The 16,704-nt window shown below is 43.0% G+C and overlaps 1 protein-coding gene across 7 annotated transcripts in view; it reads right to left on the bottom strand.

Annotated features, from left to right (window-relative positions):
• C1H19orf44 (chromosome 1 C19orf44 homolog) overlaps window positions 1-16,704 on the bottom strand; it is a 497,340-nt gene that overhangs the window by 79,722 nt on the left and 400,914 nt on the right. For 5 of the 7 annotated variants that reach the window (XM_077252950.1, XM_077252997.1, XM_077252986.1 and 2 more), the window contains exon 2: window positions 164-277. In XM_077252950.1, coding sequence (XP_077109065.1) covers window positions 164-268 — 105 coding nt within the window. In that variant the 5' untranslated portion in view covers window positions 269-277. The remainder of the gene's footprint in view (window positions 1-163; window positions 278-16,704) is intronic. The other 2 variants (XM_077252966.1, XM_077252959.1) reach the window with 1 other exon arrangement.

The raw sequence follows: 16,704 nt of genomic DNA, 5'->3' as shown, positions 1-16,704 counted from the left end.
TGTTTGCTGCGCTATTCTTCTGTCAAATATGAAGGAGATTGCAACAAACGCCACCATCATTGTGACCACATACTTACGCTCAGCTTTGCACTTGTTAGCATCTATCCCTCATCACCTGGACTAAATGAATCACAAATAATAAAAGCACTTTCAGAACACCGACCTGTAGTTCATCTGCCGGAGCCTTGGGTTTTACTGGAACCCTCTGACCAGAAAGTTGGGCCTGTGCTCGAGCCAGTGCTGAACTTCTCATACCGCTTTGGGCCATTTTGTCCTGCTGAAGAATGATCCCAAAAGGTTGATCAATAACAGTTCCTTGACATTGTACGGCAATAGAGCTATGTGCAAAAGATCTTAAAGGGCTTTATCTTTAGTATAACTGAAGTGTTGGGGATAGATTTATATATTGGTAAGGCAAGTGGGCAAAAGCATTACACATTCTCCTCAAGGCCTGTGTTGCAGTCTTCTTCACATACAGTCCAGTCCATAAAATGGCTGAGAACAGGGAATCATGTGACCAGACCTGGCCACCATACTCCTCCCATTGAAAAACAGCTTTTCTATGGGCAGGGTTTCAACAGGAGACTGACAGACAGGTCTGGTCACCTGCTCATACATCAGCTGCCATTTTTAGAACAGGAGATCTGTGCAGTCTACAATTGCATGAGAAGCAATGCGTGTGAAAGTGACAAAATTACGTCCCCAACATATCTATTAGGCCCCCTACACACGTTCAGGAATTGATGCAGAAAATTCCTGTGAAAATCCGGACATTTCTGCCGGATTTCCGCATGAAAACCGCATGCGTTTTTTAGCGCGTTTTTTCCCGGAAATTTCCCAATGCATTAGACAGTGGGAAAACCGCGAAAAAAACAGCAAAATTAATGAGCATGTTCATTATTTTTCCGCAATGCGTTTTTTCATGCGGAAAAAAGCACATCATGTGCACAGAAATTGCGGATTTCATTAAAAATGATGGGATGCTTAATGTATGCAGATTATTTGCGGTTTTATAGCGTTTTTATAGCGCAAAAACGCTAAAAAAACGCAAATAATCTGCAACGTGTGCACATAGCCTTAATATATTAAAAAACAAAAAAACAGTGTCAATCTCTTTAAAGGGAACCAGCCAGCAGGATTGTGCCCAGTTACCTATGCTGTGATACTGATTAAAATGATAGATGGGCTGATAAAATCTGCCTTGTGGTTGTTATTTAACTGCTTAGTGACGGAGCCAAATTTTTGAAATCTCACCAGTGTCACTTTATGTGGTAATAACTCTGGAATGCTTCAACAAATCCCAGTGATTTTGATATTGTTTTTTCGTGACACATTATACTTTGTGATAATGGTAAATTTAGGTCGATATGTTTTTTTTTTTTTTTATAAATAAACACAAAACAGAAATTTGCGAAATATGTAAAAAAAAAAAAAAAAAAAAAAGCAATTTTCAAACTTTGAATGATTATCCCTTTAATCCAGATAGTCATACCATAGCAAAACATTAATAAAATAACATTTCCCTCATGTCTGCTTTACATCACCACCATTTGTAAAATGTTCTCTTATTTTGTTAGCATTTTAGGAGGTTTAAAAATGTAGCAGTTATTTTTAATTTTTTCAAGGAAATTTACTAAATTTATTTTTTTAGGGACTTAGCAATGTTTGAAGTGCCTTTAGGGGTCCCATATATTTGGAAACCCCCAAAAGTGATACCATTTTAAAAACGGCACCCTCTGACATATTGAAAACTGCTGTCAGGTAGTTTATTAACCCTTCAGTTGCTTTTCAGGAATTAATGCAAAGTGACATGACAGAAATGAAAATGTGCATTTTTACCACCTAAATGCCTCTAACTTCTGAACAAGTTACAACAGCGGGCAGACTCTTAGGCCAGAATTTGGTCATGAATTGCTAAACGCAAACATCAGGATCACACAATCATGATCTGAGGGCACCAATTGAAATTAGGAGGAAGCCCCCACAGTCTGTTAACCATTTATAATGATGTAGTCACTATTGAAAGCAGCATCTAAGGGGTTAAACAGATTTGGACGGTGCAAACACTGATCGTGGCTGATGCAGCAAGTTGTCAGCTATAGTGTACAACCGACAGATGCTGGATTGTCACCTGTATGGGGAGGCTATTCTCTTATATCTCAGGTCAGTTAAAAGACGGTCAAGGGGTTAATATTTATCTTCAGTTTTGAGTTAATACTCGTGCTTCGGGGTGGGATGGATGTATGTATGTAAGTAAGGATGTATGTATGTATGTATGTATGTATGTATGTATGTATGTATGTATGTATGTATGTATGTATGTATGTATACACATACATACATACATACATACACACACAGTACAGACCAAAAATTTGGACATGCCTTCTCATTTAAAGATTTTTCTTTAATTTTCATGACTATGAAAATTGTACATTTACACTGAAGGCATCAAACCTATGAATTAACACATGTGGAATTATATGCTTAACAAAAAGTGTGAAACAACTGAAATTATGTCTTAGGCTGCCGTCACACTAGCAGTATTTGGTCAGTATTTTACATCAGTATTTCTCAGCCAAAACCAGGAGTGGGTGATAAATGCAGAAGTGGTGCATATGTTTCTATTATACTTTTCCTCTATTTGTTCCACTCCTGGTTTTGGCTTACACATACTGATGTAAAATACTGACCAAATACTGCTAGTGTGACGGCAGCCTCATATTCTAGGTTCTTCAAAGTAGGCACCTTTTGCGTTGATGACTGCTTTGCACACTCTTGGCATTCTCTTGATGAGCTTCAAGAGGTAGTCACCGGAAATGGATTTCACTTCACAGTGTGCGCTGACAGGTTTAATAAGTGGGATTTCTTGCCTTATAAATGGGGTTGGGACCATCAGTTGTGTTGAGCAGAAGTCAGGTGGATACACAGCTGATAGTCCTACTGAATAGACTGTTAGAATTTGTATTATGGCAAGAAAAAAGCAGCCAAGTAAAGAAAAACGAGTGGCCATCATTACTTTAAGAAATGAAGGTCAGTCAGTCTGAAAAATTGGGAAAACTTTGAAAGTGTCCCCAAGTGCCATTGCAAAAACCATCAAGCGCTACAAAGAAACTGGCTCACATGAGGACTGCCCCAGGAAAGGAAGACCAAGAGTCACCTCTGCTTCTGAGGATAAGTTTATCCGAGTCACCAGCCTCAGAAATCGCAGGTTAACAGCAGCTCACATTAGAGACCAGGTCAATGCCACACAGAGTTCTAGCAGCTGACATATCTCTACAACAACTGTTAAGAGGAGACTTTGTGCAGCAGGCCTTCATGGTAAAAGAGCTGCTAGGAAACCACTGCTATGGATCGGCAACAAGCAGAAGAGACTTGTTTGTGCTAAAGAACACAAAGAATGGACATTAGACTAGTGGAAATCTGTGCTTTGGTCTGATGAGTCCAAATTTGAGATCTTTGGTTCCAACCACCGTGTCTTTGTGCGACACAGAAAAGGTGAACGGATGGTCTCTACATGCCTGGTTCCCACCATGAAGCATGGAGGAGGTGTGATGGTGTGGGGGTGCATTGCTGGTGACACTGTTGGGGATTTATTCAAAATTGAAGGCGTACAGAACCAGCATGGCTACCACAGCATCTTGCAGTGGCATGCTATTCCATCCGGTTTGCGTTTAGTTGGACCATCATTTATTTTTCAAAAGGACAATGACCCCAAACACACCTCCAGACTGTGTAAGGGCAATTTGACCAAGAAGGAGAGTGATGGGGTGCTACGCCAGATGACGCAGGCCTCCAGTCACCAGACCTGAACCCAATCGACATGGGTTGGGGTGAGCTGGACCGCAGAGTGAAGGCAAAAGGGCCAACAAGTGCTAAGTATCTCTGGGAACTCCTTCAAGATTGTTGGAAGACCATTTCCGGTGACTACATCTTGAAGCTCATCAAGAGAATGCCAAGAGTGTGCAAAGCAGTCATCAAAACAAAAGGTGGCTACTTTGAAGAACCTAGAATATAAGACAATTTCAGTTGTTTCCCACTTTTTTGTTAAGTATATAATTACACATGTGTTAATTCATAGTTTTGATGCCTTCAGTGTGAATGTACAATTTTCACAGTCATGAAGATACAGAAAAGTCTTTAAATGAGAAGGTGTGTCCAAAGTGTGTGTGTGTGTGTGTGTGTGTGTGTGTGTGTGTGTGTGTGTGTGTGTGTGTGTGTGTGTGTGTGTGTGTGTGTATATACATACACACACACACACACACACACACACACACACACACACACACACACATATATTGAGGCAGTGACGGTATTATATGCGAGGGCCGCTATGTAGCTCCCAGGATGCGCCCTAACCCCTCAAGTCCATGCTCTAAAAGGTGGATTCCAAGGATGGAAGGGATATATATATATATATATATATATATATATATATATATATATATATATATATATATATATATATATATATATATATATATATATATATATATACACACACACCATCTGACTGTGTACGATGCATTCCACATCTCCTGGGCAAGGGAGGAAGCAAAAGACAATACTGACATTGCAGCAGGGGATCATAGTGGATTCATTTTGTTACGTAAAATATTTCACTGTTTTTAAAAAATATTTTACCTCACAAAATGTATCCTCTGGATCTCCAGCTGTAATGTCAGTATTGTCTTTTGCTTCCTCCCCTGCCCAGGAGCTGTGCTATGTTCGGAACACGGTCAGACACAGACAATTTTTAAAATTAACTTTGGTTCATGGGCAAACCCCTTTGAAAAGCAAATATCAATGCCAACATGGCTCCTCATAAAAAGTACGCCAATGACAATGAAAGCAAAGCAGCAAAGGCACAACGTCGAAGACAACAAAGGGCAAATGAGACTCTTGAAGAGCAACAGCATCGCTGGTACAAAAACAATGCATATAAGCATAGGCGTCAAGCACATGAGTCCCCTGATGCAAAAGTCATTAGATTATCACAGGATTGCATTAGGCAACAATAGCGCTGCATGCCTGCCCACATCGTGACATTACCGCCCTCCATCTAGTATACATAATATTCATTATGTAAAATAGGAAGCAGGTCACTGAGGGATCAGTGACCTGTCAGCAGTCTTCATTATGAATAGCTAAGCAGAACACCACATGAAGATGCCACCCCGGAGCACGAGCATATCATTAACTCAAAACTGAAAATAAAAATTAAACAACAACCATAAAATGGATTTTATCGCTCACCTGACATTGTCTGTAGGTTACTGTGCACAATCCTGCTGACAGGTTCCCTTTAAAGCGAACCTGTCTTTTGTTTTGGCTTATAGAAGATACGGCCACCCCCTTTCAGGGCTTATCTACAGCATTCTATAATGCCAGGAAAGGTCAGAGAGGCCCAGCGCCTGCGCACTGCAGTACTATGCTCTGCCCTCAAAAGGGCAGATAAGTACGCCTGCGCAGGAGCGTGATTGCAGGAGGGCGGCATCGCAAGAAGATGGGACGCGCCGGACCTGAGACACGCATCGGACCGGACTGCCCCCGGTTGAGTATAATAAAAGGTAATTTTCTTATCTTTCAGGTCGGATCAGGGGTTTATCCACAGCATTATAGAATGCTGTAGATAAGCCCTGAAAGGCGGTGGCCATATCTTTTATCGGCCAAAACTGCTGACAGCTTCCCTTTAAATATAGAACATAGCTACCAAACAAATGAGAGAAAACACCTTTGGTTGCACCATATCATGTGTCATGATCGCGATCCGCCCGCGCCCATTAACTAGTTAAATGCCGCCGTCAAGCGCTGACAGCTGCATTTAACTAGCGCTCCCGGCCGGAAGTGCTCGCACCGCTGACCCGTCACATGATCGGGGGGTCAGCGGTGCATTGCCATAACAATCAGAGGTCTCCTTGAGACCTCTATGGTTGTTGATGGCCGATTGCTTTGAGCGCCACCCTGTGGTCGGCGCTCAAAGTACACCTGGATTTCTGCTACATGAAGGTGATCTGTACTTCACCTCTATGTAGCAGAGCCGATCGAGTTGTGCATGCTTCTAGCCTCCTATGGAGGCTATTGAAGCATGCCAAAATGTAAAAAAAAAAGTGTTTAAAAATATAAAGAAAATAAAAAATATATAAAAGTTCAAATCACCCCCCTTTCGCCCCAATCAAAATAAAACAATTAAAAAAAAAATTAAACATACACATATTTGGTATCGCCGCATTCAGAATCGCCAGATCTATCAATAAAAACAAAGGATTAACCTGACCGCTAAATGGCGTAGCGATAAAAAAAAAATAAAAACGCCAAAATTACGTTTTTTGGGTCGCCACGACATTGCATTAAAATGCAATAACGGGCGATCAAAAGAATGTATCTACACCAAAATGGTATCATTAAAAACGCCAGCTCGGCACGCAAAAAATAAGCCCTCACCCGACCCCAGATCATGAAAATTGGAGACGCTACGGGTATCGGAAAATCGCGCATTTTTTTTTTTTTTTTTTTAGCAAACTTTGGAATTTTTTTTCACCACTTAGATAAAAAACAACCTAGACATGTTAGGTGTCTATGAACTCGTAATGACCTGGAGAATCATAATGGCAGGTTATTTTTAGCATTTGGTGAACCTAGCAAAAAAGCCAAACAAAAAACAAGTGTGGAATTGCACTTTTTTTGCAATTTCATCACACTTGGAATTTTTTTCCCGTTTTCTGTTACACGGCATGGTAAAACCAATGGTATCGTTCAAAAGTACATCTCGTCCCGCAAATAATAAGCCCTCACATGGCCATATTGATGGAAAAATAAAAAAAGTTATGGCTCTGGGAAGGAGGGGAGCGAAAAACGAAAACAGCTCCGGGGGTGAAGGGGTTAAAGAGTTCAAGCTGTATGAAGTTCACAACTTGGCCCCGATTCATCAAAGCAATTAAAAGAAATCTGTCAGTATGATGAACTCTTCTAAGCAGTCTACATGTGGGTCCTAGGAAGATGAATAAAATGATATCTTGATACAGTGGGGAAAATAAGTATTTGATACACTGTAGGTGGGAAAAATTGCAAAATCATCAAAGAATGGAGAGGTCTGTAACTTTTATCGTAGGTACACTTCAATTGTGACAGACAACCTAAAAATAAAAAAAATAACAGAAAAACCACATTGTATGATTTTTAAATAAATAAATTGCACTTTTTGTTTGAAATAAATATTTAATCACACACCAACCAGCAAGAATTCTGGCTCTCACAAACCTGTTAGTTTTTCTTTAAAGGGAACCTGTCACCCCCAAAATCGAAGGTAAGCCCCTGGGTGGAGTATAATCTAACCTCTTTTTCTCATCTTTTAGGATACATCGGGAGCTTATCATTACAGAATGCTGTAGATAAGCCCCTGATGCTGGTGGGCTAAGCTCACCTTCGATTTTGGGGGTGATGGGCTTCTTACAGGGATCCTTCCTACTCTGCACTCATTACCTGTATTAATTGCACCTAACTCAATACCTACCGTACATACTCGGGTATGAGCCGAGATTTTCATCCCATATTTTTTAGGCTGAAAGTGCCCCTCTTGGCTTATACTCGAGTCATTGTCCCAGGGGGTCGGCGGGGAAGGGGGAGTGGCAGCTGTCACATTTACTTACCTGCTCCCAGCGCGTCTCTACATGTCCCTGCTTCTCCATGGTCTCCAGACGCCGGCAGCTCTTCCGATGTTCAGCGGTCACGTGGTACTGCTCATTAAAGTAATGAATATGGATGCGACTCCACTCCCATAGGGGTGGAGCCGCATATTCATTACTTTAATGAGCGGTACCAGTGACCGCTGAGCACAGAACAAGCTGCCGGAATCAGAGACCATCGCATCGGAGAAGCAGGGACCGCACTGGGAGGGTAAATATAATGGGGGGAGGGTGAGCCATGCGATATTCACCTGTCCACGATCCTCCACAGCGCGCCGCTGTGTCGGCGTTGTGTTCTCTGGCTGTTAGGTTCAGGTCAGAGGGCGCGATGACGTGGTTAGTGTGCGTGTCACGCTCTGCCTGAACAATCACTGTAGAGACCCAGAAGACAAAGCGGAGCGCGGTGGTGGAACGGGGACAGGTGAATATCGCAAGTGCCGGTGTCCCCGCCTGCTCAGAACAAGAGGCGAGTATGTCTTATCGCAGCAGCAGCATTTGGGGAAAATGCTTCTATGGAGCATCTTGTGAGGCCATACCCAACCTTTATGCAGCATTGTATGGGGCACATTTTCTATGGAGCATCTTATGGGGCATAATCAACCTTTATTCTATGGAGCATCTTATGGGGCCATAATCAACCTTTATGCAGCATTATCTTATGGGGCCATAATCAATCTTTATGCAGCATTGTATGGGGGACATTTTCTATGGAGCATCTTATGGGACATAATCAACCTTTATTCTATGGAGCATCTTATGGGGCCATAATCAACCTTTATGCAGCATTGTATGGGGCACATTTTCTATGGAGCACATTTTCTATGGAGCATCTTTTGAGGCCATAATCAACCTTTATGCAGCATTGTGTGGGGCATAATATTCTATGGAGTATCTGATGGGGCCATAATCAACCTTTGTGCAGCATTATATGGGGCAAATGTTTCTATGGAGCATCTTATGGGGCCATCATTAACCTTTATGCAGCATTGTATGGGGCAAATGTTTCTATGGAGCATCTTTTTGGGCCCATCATGAACTGTACGGAGCATTATATGGTGTGTATTTTGTATGGAGCATTATATCGGGCTCCTAATTCAATATGGATATTCAAAAACACTTAACCTACTGATGTCTCAATTAATTTTACTTTTATCGGTATCTATTTTTATTTTTGAAAGTTACCAGTAGCTGCTGCATTTCCCACCCTAGGCTTATACTCGAGTCATTAAGTTTTCCCAGTTTTTTTGTGTCAAAATTAGGGGTCTCGGCTTATACTCGAGTATATACTGTATATAAAAGACACCTGTTAAGTCACTCAATCACACTCCAACCCTCCAACAAGGCCAAGACCAAAGAGCTCTTTAAGGTAACCAGGGACAAAATTGTAGATCTGCACAAGTCTGGGATGGGCTACAGGACAATAGGCAAGCAGCTTGGTGAGAAGGCAACAACTATTGGCTCAATTATTAGAAAATGGAAGAAACACAAAATGACTATCAATCTTCCTCAGTCTGGGGCTCCATGCAAGATCTCGCCTCGTGGGGTAAGGATGATTCTGAGAAAGGTCAGGAATCAGCCCAGAACTACACAGGAGGACAATGTTCAATGTCCTGGAGAGCTGGGACGACAGTCAAATACATTACCGTTAGTAACACTACGCCGTCATGGATCAAAATCCTGCAGGGCTAGCAAGGGCCCCCTGCTCAAGCCAATACATTGAAGTTCATCAATGACCTTCTGGATGATCCAGAGGAGGCATGGAAGAAGGTTGTGTGGTCAGATGACACCAAAATAGAACTTTGGACCTCATACTTGGGTGGTTCTTTTCTGCAAAGAGGACAGGATGACTGCACCGTATTGAAGGGAGGATGGATGGGGTAATACATCACAAGATTTTGGCCAACAACCTCCTTCCCACAGTAAGAGTATTGAAGATGAGTTGTGGCTGGGTCTTCCAGCATGACAATAATGTGAAACACACAGACAGGGCAACTAGTGGCTTCGTAAGAAGAATGTAAAGGTCCTGGAATGGCCTAGCCAGTCTCCACACCTGAACCCAGCAGAAAATCTTTGGAGGAAGCTGAAACTCAATGTTGGCCAGCGGCAGCCCTGAAACCTGAACCAGAAACCAGAAGATCTGTATGGAGAAGGGAGCTAAAATCCCTGCTGCAATGTGTGCAAACTTGGTCAAGAACTACATGAAGCGTCTGATCTCTAATTGCAAACAAATATTAAGTTCTGTTTTCCTATTGTATCAAATACTTATTTAATGTAATAAATTGCAAATTAATTATGTAAAAATCATACAATGTGAGCTTTTGGAATCTTTTTAGATTCTGTCTCTCACGGTTGAGTTCAGAGTAAAGCTATCTAATAACATATTACAAACTTTTTATTTGTCATCATCTGTACTATTGATTTATACAAAGTTTGTTTTTGCTTTATTTGTATCCAAAATTATACATAATTCCCCATTCTTGCAGGAATTACACCTCTCTCCTGTAAAATATGGTTTCCTGTCCTTGATAGGAGAACCTGTGACAGGTTTAAAGGGAAGTTGTCACCCCCCAGGGTGTTTTTAAGTAAAAGAACCACCTTCAGCAGCACTGAGGCTGGTTTCACACTTGCGTTTCATTGCGCTGTGGATAGCAGCGTACTTCCTCCTTGCTTCCTCTGTGAAGCTCCGCCCAGGCTCCGCCTACTGCCGCCTCTGTCCTGCGTACCTATGTTTAACATTGGGTACCCAGCGACATGCGTTGTATGCGGATGTGTCCGAATGCGGCTATTTGAGGTGTGCGACGCCCGCACGAAGACGCAAAATTTTGCGTTCCCGTGCGATCGCCGCATGCGGACACATTCGCATACAACGCATGTCCCTGCATACCCAATGTTAAACATAGGTACGCAGGGAAACGCAGGACGGAGGCGGCAGTAAGCAGAGCTTCACGGAGGAAGCAAGGATAAAGTACGCTGCCATCCGCAGCGCAACAAAACTTAAGTGTGAAACCAGCCTAAGGCTGCAATCTATAAAGGTGGCTCTTATGTTCCTAGGAATGCTGAAATACTGACTTTTATAAATTGCGCCCCATACCTGTATTGAGTCCCAGAGGTATGGTGTCTCCCCCTGTTTCACCCGCCTCCTAGCCATCCATCATTTCCCTCTTGAGTCTGTGCGCCGCCTCCTGTGTTGCTGTTACATGCCCTGCGCCTGCCCCATCTCCCTCCTCCTCTTTCCTCCCTTGGCAGCTTCTGATGAGCTGACCTAGCAGTGAACTGCGTGTGCAATAGCCACAAGAAACAACAAATAATTCCAGCGGATTTTTCCTACTTGGCAATTAAAATCCATTTTATTGCATCATCTTTAAAAAATAATCCATTTGGCATAAATCCTTAGTATACAACGCGTTTCGACCTTCTTAGGTCTTCTTCTAGACCTAGAGAAGACCTATGAAGGTTGAAACGCATTGTCTGCACGCATAAAGCAGCAGTGTGCCCCTTTTTTTTGATACCCTGTGTATACCAAGGATTTGTGCCAAATGGATTATTTTAAAGATGATACAATAAAATGGATTTTAACCCCTCTCTCGCATGGGACTTAATTCCCATGGAGGGAGTAGTACGGCCAATACGATCAGCTGCGCTCCCGGGGGGAGCGTGGCTGATCGCGGCCGGGTGTCAGCCGATTCTCACAGCTGACCCCCGGCACTAAGTGCCAGGAGCGGTCACAGACCGCCCCCGGAACAATACGATCGGATCGGAGACCCCAGCGCATGACGCGGGTCCCGATCGCTCTCATGGTAACCGGATGTCATCATGACGACATCCGGGTTACCAGAGCTGAGAGACTTCCTGTCATGCGCAGTGCATGTCAGGTAGTCTCTGAGGTCAGTTTGCACAGAGTGAAAATAGGGAAAAATAATTAAAAAAAAAAAAAATGTATCTCCATTAGGGTTAGGGTTGGGGCTAAAGTTAAGGTTACGGTTGGGATTAGGGTTAGGATCAGGGATGGGATTAGGGTTAGGGGTTTCCACTGTTTAGGCACATCAAGGGATCTCCAAAAGCGACATGACGCCCGCAGACCATTCCATCAAAGTCTGCATTCCAAAACGTCATTACTTCCCTTCCGAGCCCAGATATGTGCCCATACAGTAGTTTTCTCCCATACATGGGCCATCAGCGTACTCAGGATAAATTGTACAATAACTTTTGGGGTCCGTTTACCCCTTTGGAAAATTATAATTGGGGGGTGAAAAGATCATTTTTGGAAAAAATATGATTTTTTATTTTTAAGGCTCTACGTTTTAAACTTCTGTGAAGCCCTTGAGGGTTCAAAGTTCTCACCACACATCTAGATAAGTTCCTTGGGGGAAGGGGGTCTAGTTTCAAAAATGGTGTCACTTCTGGGGGGTTTCAATGTTTAGGCTCATCAGGGGCTCTCCAAACGCGACATGGCATCTGATCTCAATTCCAGCCAAATCTGCATTGAAAAGGTCAAACGGTGCTCCTTCTCTTCCAAGCCCTGCAGTGCGCCCAAACAGTGGTTTACCCCCACATATAGGGTATCGGCGTACTTAGGACAGATTGCACAATAACTTTTGGGGTCCAATTTCTACTGTTATCCACCCTTGGGAAAATAAAAAAAATTTGGATCTGAAATTTTTTTTTATTTCTCAAAAAAATTAAGTTATATATATTTTTTTTTTTTAACCCCATCATGACCTTGGGATTTTTCGTTTTTCCGTGTTCGTTTTTCACTCCCCTCCTTCCCAGAGCCGTAACTTTTTTATTTTTCCGTCAATTTGGCCATGTGAGGGCTTATTTTTTGCGGGACGAGTTGTACTTTTGAATGACATCATTGGATTTACCATGTCGTGTACTAGAAAACGGGAAAAAAATTCCAAGTGCGGTGAAATTGCAAAAAAAGTGCAATCCCACGATTGTTTTTTGCTTGGCTTTTTTGCTAGGTTCACTAAATGCTAAAACTGACCTGCCATAATGATTCTCCAGGTCACTACGAGTTCATAGACACCTAACATAACTAGGTTATTTTTTACCTAAGTGGTGAAAAAAAATTCCAAACTTTGCTAAAAAAAAGAAAAAAAAATAAAAAATTGCACCATTTTCCGATACTCGTAGCGTCTCCATTTTTCATGATCTGGGGTTGGGTGAGGGCTTATTTTTTGAGTGCCGAGCTGGCGTTTTTAATGATTCCAATTCGGTGCAGATACGTTCTTTTGATCGCCCGTTATTGCATTTTAATGCAATGTCGCGGCGACCAAAAAAACGTAATTCTGGAGTTTCGATTTTTTCTCTCGTTACGCCGTTTAGCGATCAGGTTAATGCTTTTTTTTTTTTATTGATAGATTGGGCGATTCTGAACGCGGCGATACCAAATATGTGTAGGTTTGATTTATTTATTTTTTGTATTTTGATTGGGGCGAAAGGGGCGCGATTTAAACTTTTATATTTTTTTTTTTTTTTTTTTTTTTACTTTTGCCATGCTTCAATAGCCTCCATGGGAGGCTAGAAGCAGGCAATACCCGATCGCCTCTGCTACATAGCAGCGATCTGCTGTTCGCTGCAATGTAGTAGAAAATCAGGTGTGCTGTGAGCGCCGACCACAGGGTGGCGCTCACAGCTACCGGCGATCAGTAACCATAGAGGTCTCAAGGACCTCTATGGTTACAATGGAGAAGCATCGCCGACCTCCGATCATGTGACGGGGGTCGGCGATGCGCTCATATCCGGCCGCCCGGCCGGATGCGGTAGTTAAATGCCGCTGTCTGCGTTTGACAGCGGCATTTAACCCCTTCATGACCCAGCCTATTTTGGCCTTAATGACCTTGCCGTTTTTTGCAATTCTGACCAGTGTCCTTTTATGAGGTAATAACTCAGGAACACTTCAACGGATCCTAGCGATTCTGAGATTGTTTTTTCGTGACATATTGGGCTTCATGTTAGTGGTAAATTTAGGTCGATAATTTCTGAGCTTATTTGTGAAAAAAACGGAAATTTGGCAAAAATTTTGAAAATTTCGCAATTTTCACATTTTTAATTTTTATTCTGTTAAACCAGAGAGTTATGTGACACAAAATAGTTAATAAATAACGTTTCCCACATGTCTACTTTACATCAGCACAATTTTGGAAACAATTTTTTTTTTTGCTAGGAAGTTATAAGGGTTAAAATTTGACCAGTGATTTCTCATTTTTACAACAAAATTTACAAAACCATTTTTTTTAGGGACCACCTCACATTTGAAGTCATTTTGAGGGTTCTATATGGCTGAAAATACCCAAAAGTGACACCATTCTAAAAACTGCACCCCTCAAGGTGCTCAAAACCACATTCAAGAAGTTTATTAACCCTTCAGGTGTTTCACAGCAGCAGAAGCAACATGGAAGTAAAAAAATGAACATTTAACTTTTTAGTCACAAAAATGATCTTTTAGCAACAATTTTTTTATTTTCCCAAGGGTAAAAGGAGAAACTGGACACGGACGTTGTTGTCCAATTTGTCCTGAGTACGCTGATATCTTATATGTGGGGGTAAACCACTGTTTGGGCGCACGGAAGGGCTCGGAAGGGAAGGAGCGCCATTTGACTTTTTGAATGAAAAATTGGCTCCAATCTTTAGCGGACACCATGTCGCGTTTGGAGAGCCCCCGTGTGCCTAAACATTGGAGCTCCCCCACAAGTGACCCCATTTTGGAAACTAGACCCCCCAAGGAACTTATCTAGAAGCATAGTGAGCACTTTAAACCCCCAGGTGCTTCACAAATTGATCCGTAAAAATGAAAAAGTACTTTTTTTTTCACAAAAAAATTATTTTAGCCTCAATTCTTTCATTTTCACATGGGCAACAGGATAAAATGGATGCTAAAATTTGTTGGGCAATTTCTCCTGAGTACGCCGATACCTCATATGTGGGGGTAAACCACTGTTTGGGTGCACGGCAAGGCTCGGAAGGGGAGGCGTGCCATTTGACTTTTTGAATGGAAAATTAACTCCAATCGTTAGCGGACACCATGTCGCGTTTGGAGAGCCCCTGTGTGCCTAAACATTGGAGCTCCCCTACAAGTGACCCCATTTTGGAAACTAGACCCCCCAAGGAACTTATCTGGATGCATAGTGAGCACTTATAACCCCCAGGTGCTTCACAGAAGTTTATAACGCAGAGCCGTGAAAATAAAAAATAATTTTTCTTTCCTCAAAAATGATTTTTAGCCCAGAATTTTTTATTTTCCCAAGGGTAATAGGAGAAATTGGACCCCAAATGTTGTTGTCCAGTTTGTCCTGAGTACGATGATACCCCATATGTGGGGGTAAACCACTGTTTGGGCGCACGGCAGGGCTCGGAAGGGAAGGCACGCCATTTGGCTTTTTGAATGGAAAATTAGCTCCAATCATTAGCGGACACCATGTCGCGTTTGGAGAGCCCCTGTGTGCCTAAACATTGGAGCTCCCGCACAAGTGACCCCATTTTGGAAACTAGACCTCCCAAGGAACTAATCTAGATGTGTGGTGAGCACTTGGAACCCCCAAGTGCTTCACAGAAGTTTATAACGCAGAGCCGTGAAAATAATAAATGTGTTTCCTTTCCTCAAAAATATTTTTTTAGCCCAGAATTTTTTATTTTTGCAAGAGTAACAGGAGAAATTGGACCCCAAAAGTTGTTGTCCAGTTTCTCCTGAGTACGCTGATACCCCATATGTGGGGGTAAACCACTGTTTTGGCACACGTCGGGGTTCGGAAGGGAAGTAGTGACGTTTTGAAATGCAGACTTTGATGGAATGCTCTGCGGGCATCAGGTTGCGTTTGCAGAGCCCCTGATGTGCCTAAACAGTAGGAACTCCCCACAAGTGACTCCATTTTGGAAACTAGACCCCCAAGGGAACTTATCTAGATGTGTGGTGAGCACTTTGAACCCCCAAGTGCTTCACAGAAGTTTATAACGCAGAGCCGTGAAAATAATAAATGTGTTTCCTTTCCTCAAAAATATTTTTTTAGCCCAGAATTTTTTATTTTTGCAAGAGAAACAGGAGAAATTGGACCCCAAAAGTTGTTGTCCAGTTTCTCCTGAGTACGCTGATACCCCATATGTGGGGGTAAACCACTGTTTGGGCACATGCCGGGGCTCGGAAGGGAAGTAGTGACGTTTTGGAATGCAGACTTTGATGGAATGGTCTGCGGGCATCATGTTACGTTTGCAGAGCCCCTGATATGCCTAAACAGTAGAAACCCCCAAACCCCCAAACCGGCCAATCCGCTGAGGATCCGCTGCCAATCCGCTGCGGATCCGCAGCCAAATCCGCACTGTGTGCACATGCCATAACCCTACCCCTAACCCTACCCGTAACCCTAACCCTACCCCTAACCCTAACCCTACCCCTAGTTCTAACCCTAGTTCTAACCCTAACCCTAGTGGAAAAAGAAAAAAAAAATATTTTCTTTATTTTATTATTGTCCCTACCTATGGGGGTGATAAAGGGGGGGGTTTATTTATTATTTTTTTATTTTGATCGCTGCGATAGAACCTACCACAGCGATCAAAATGTACTTGTAATGAATTAATGAATCTGCCGGCTGGCAGATTCGGCGGGCGCACTGCGCATGCGCGCGCCACTTTCCAAGATGGCGGCGCCCATGGAGAAGACGGTCGGACACCAGGAGGGACATCGAAGCTAGGTAAGTATGGGGGGTGGGATCGGAACACGGGGGGGGGGGGGGGAAATCGGAGGACCGGGGGAGGGGACAAGAGGACCGGGTGAGGGGACAGGAGGGAGGAGGGGAGCGGACAGGAGATCGGGGCAGAAAGGACGACTGGGGGGGCGATCGGTGGCGGTGGGGGGGGCAGATCGGGGTCTCCAACCATGGCAGATGCTATTGCAGCATCGGCCATGGCTGGATTGTAATATTTCACCATTTTCATAGGTGAAATATTACAAATCGTTCTGATTGGCTGTTCCACTTTCAACAGCCAATCAGAGCGATCGTAGCCACGGGGGGGTGAAGCCACC

This window comes from Ranitomeya variabilis, chromosome 1, assembly GCF_051348905.1.
Source record: "Ranitomeya variabilis isolate aRanVar5 chromosome 1, aRanVar5.hap1, whole genome shotgun sequence".
Taxonomy (NCBI): Eukaryota; Metazoa; Chordata; class Amphibia; order Anura; family Dendrobatidae; genus Ranitomeya; species Ranitomeya variabilis.
The sequence above is the reverse complement of the archived record's forward strand: the minus strand, read 5'-3'. Positions and strand labels throughout refer to the sequence as shown.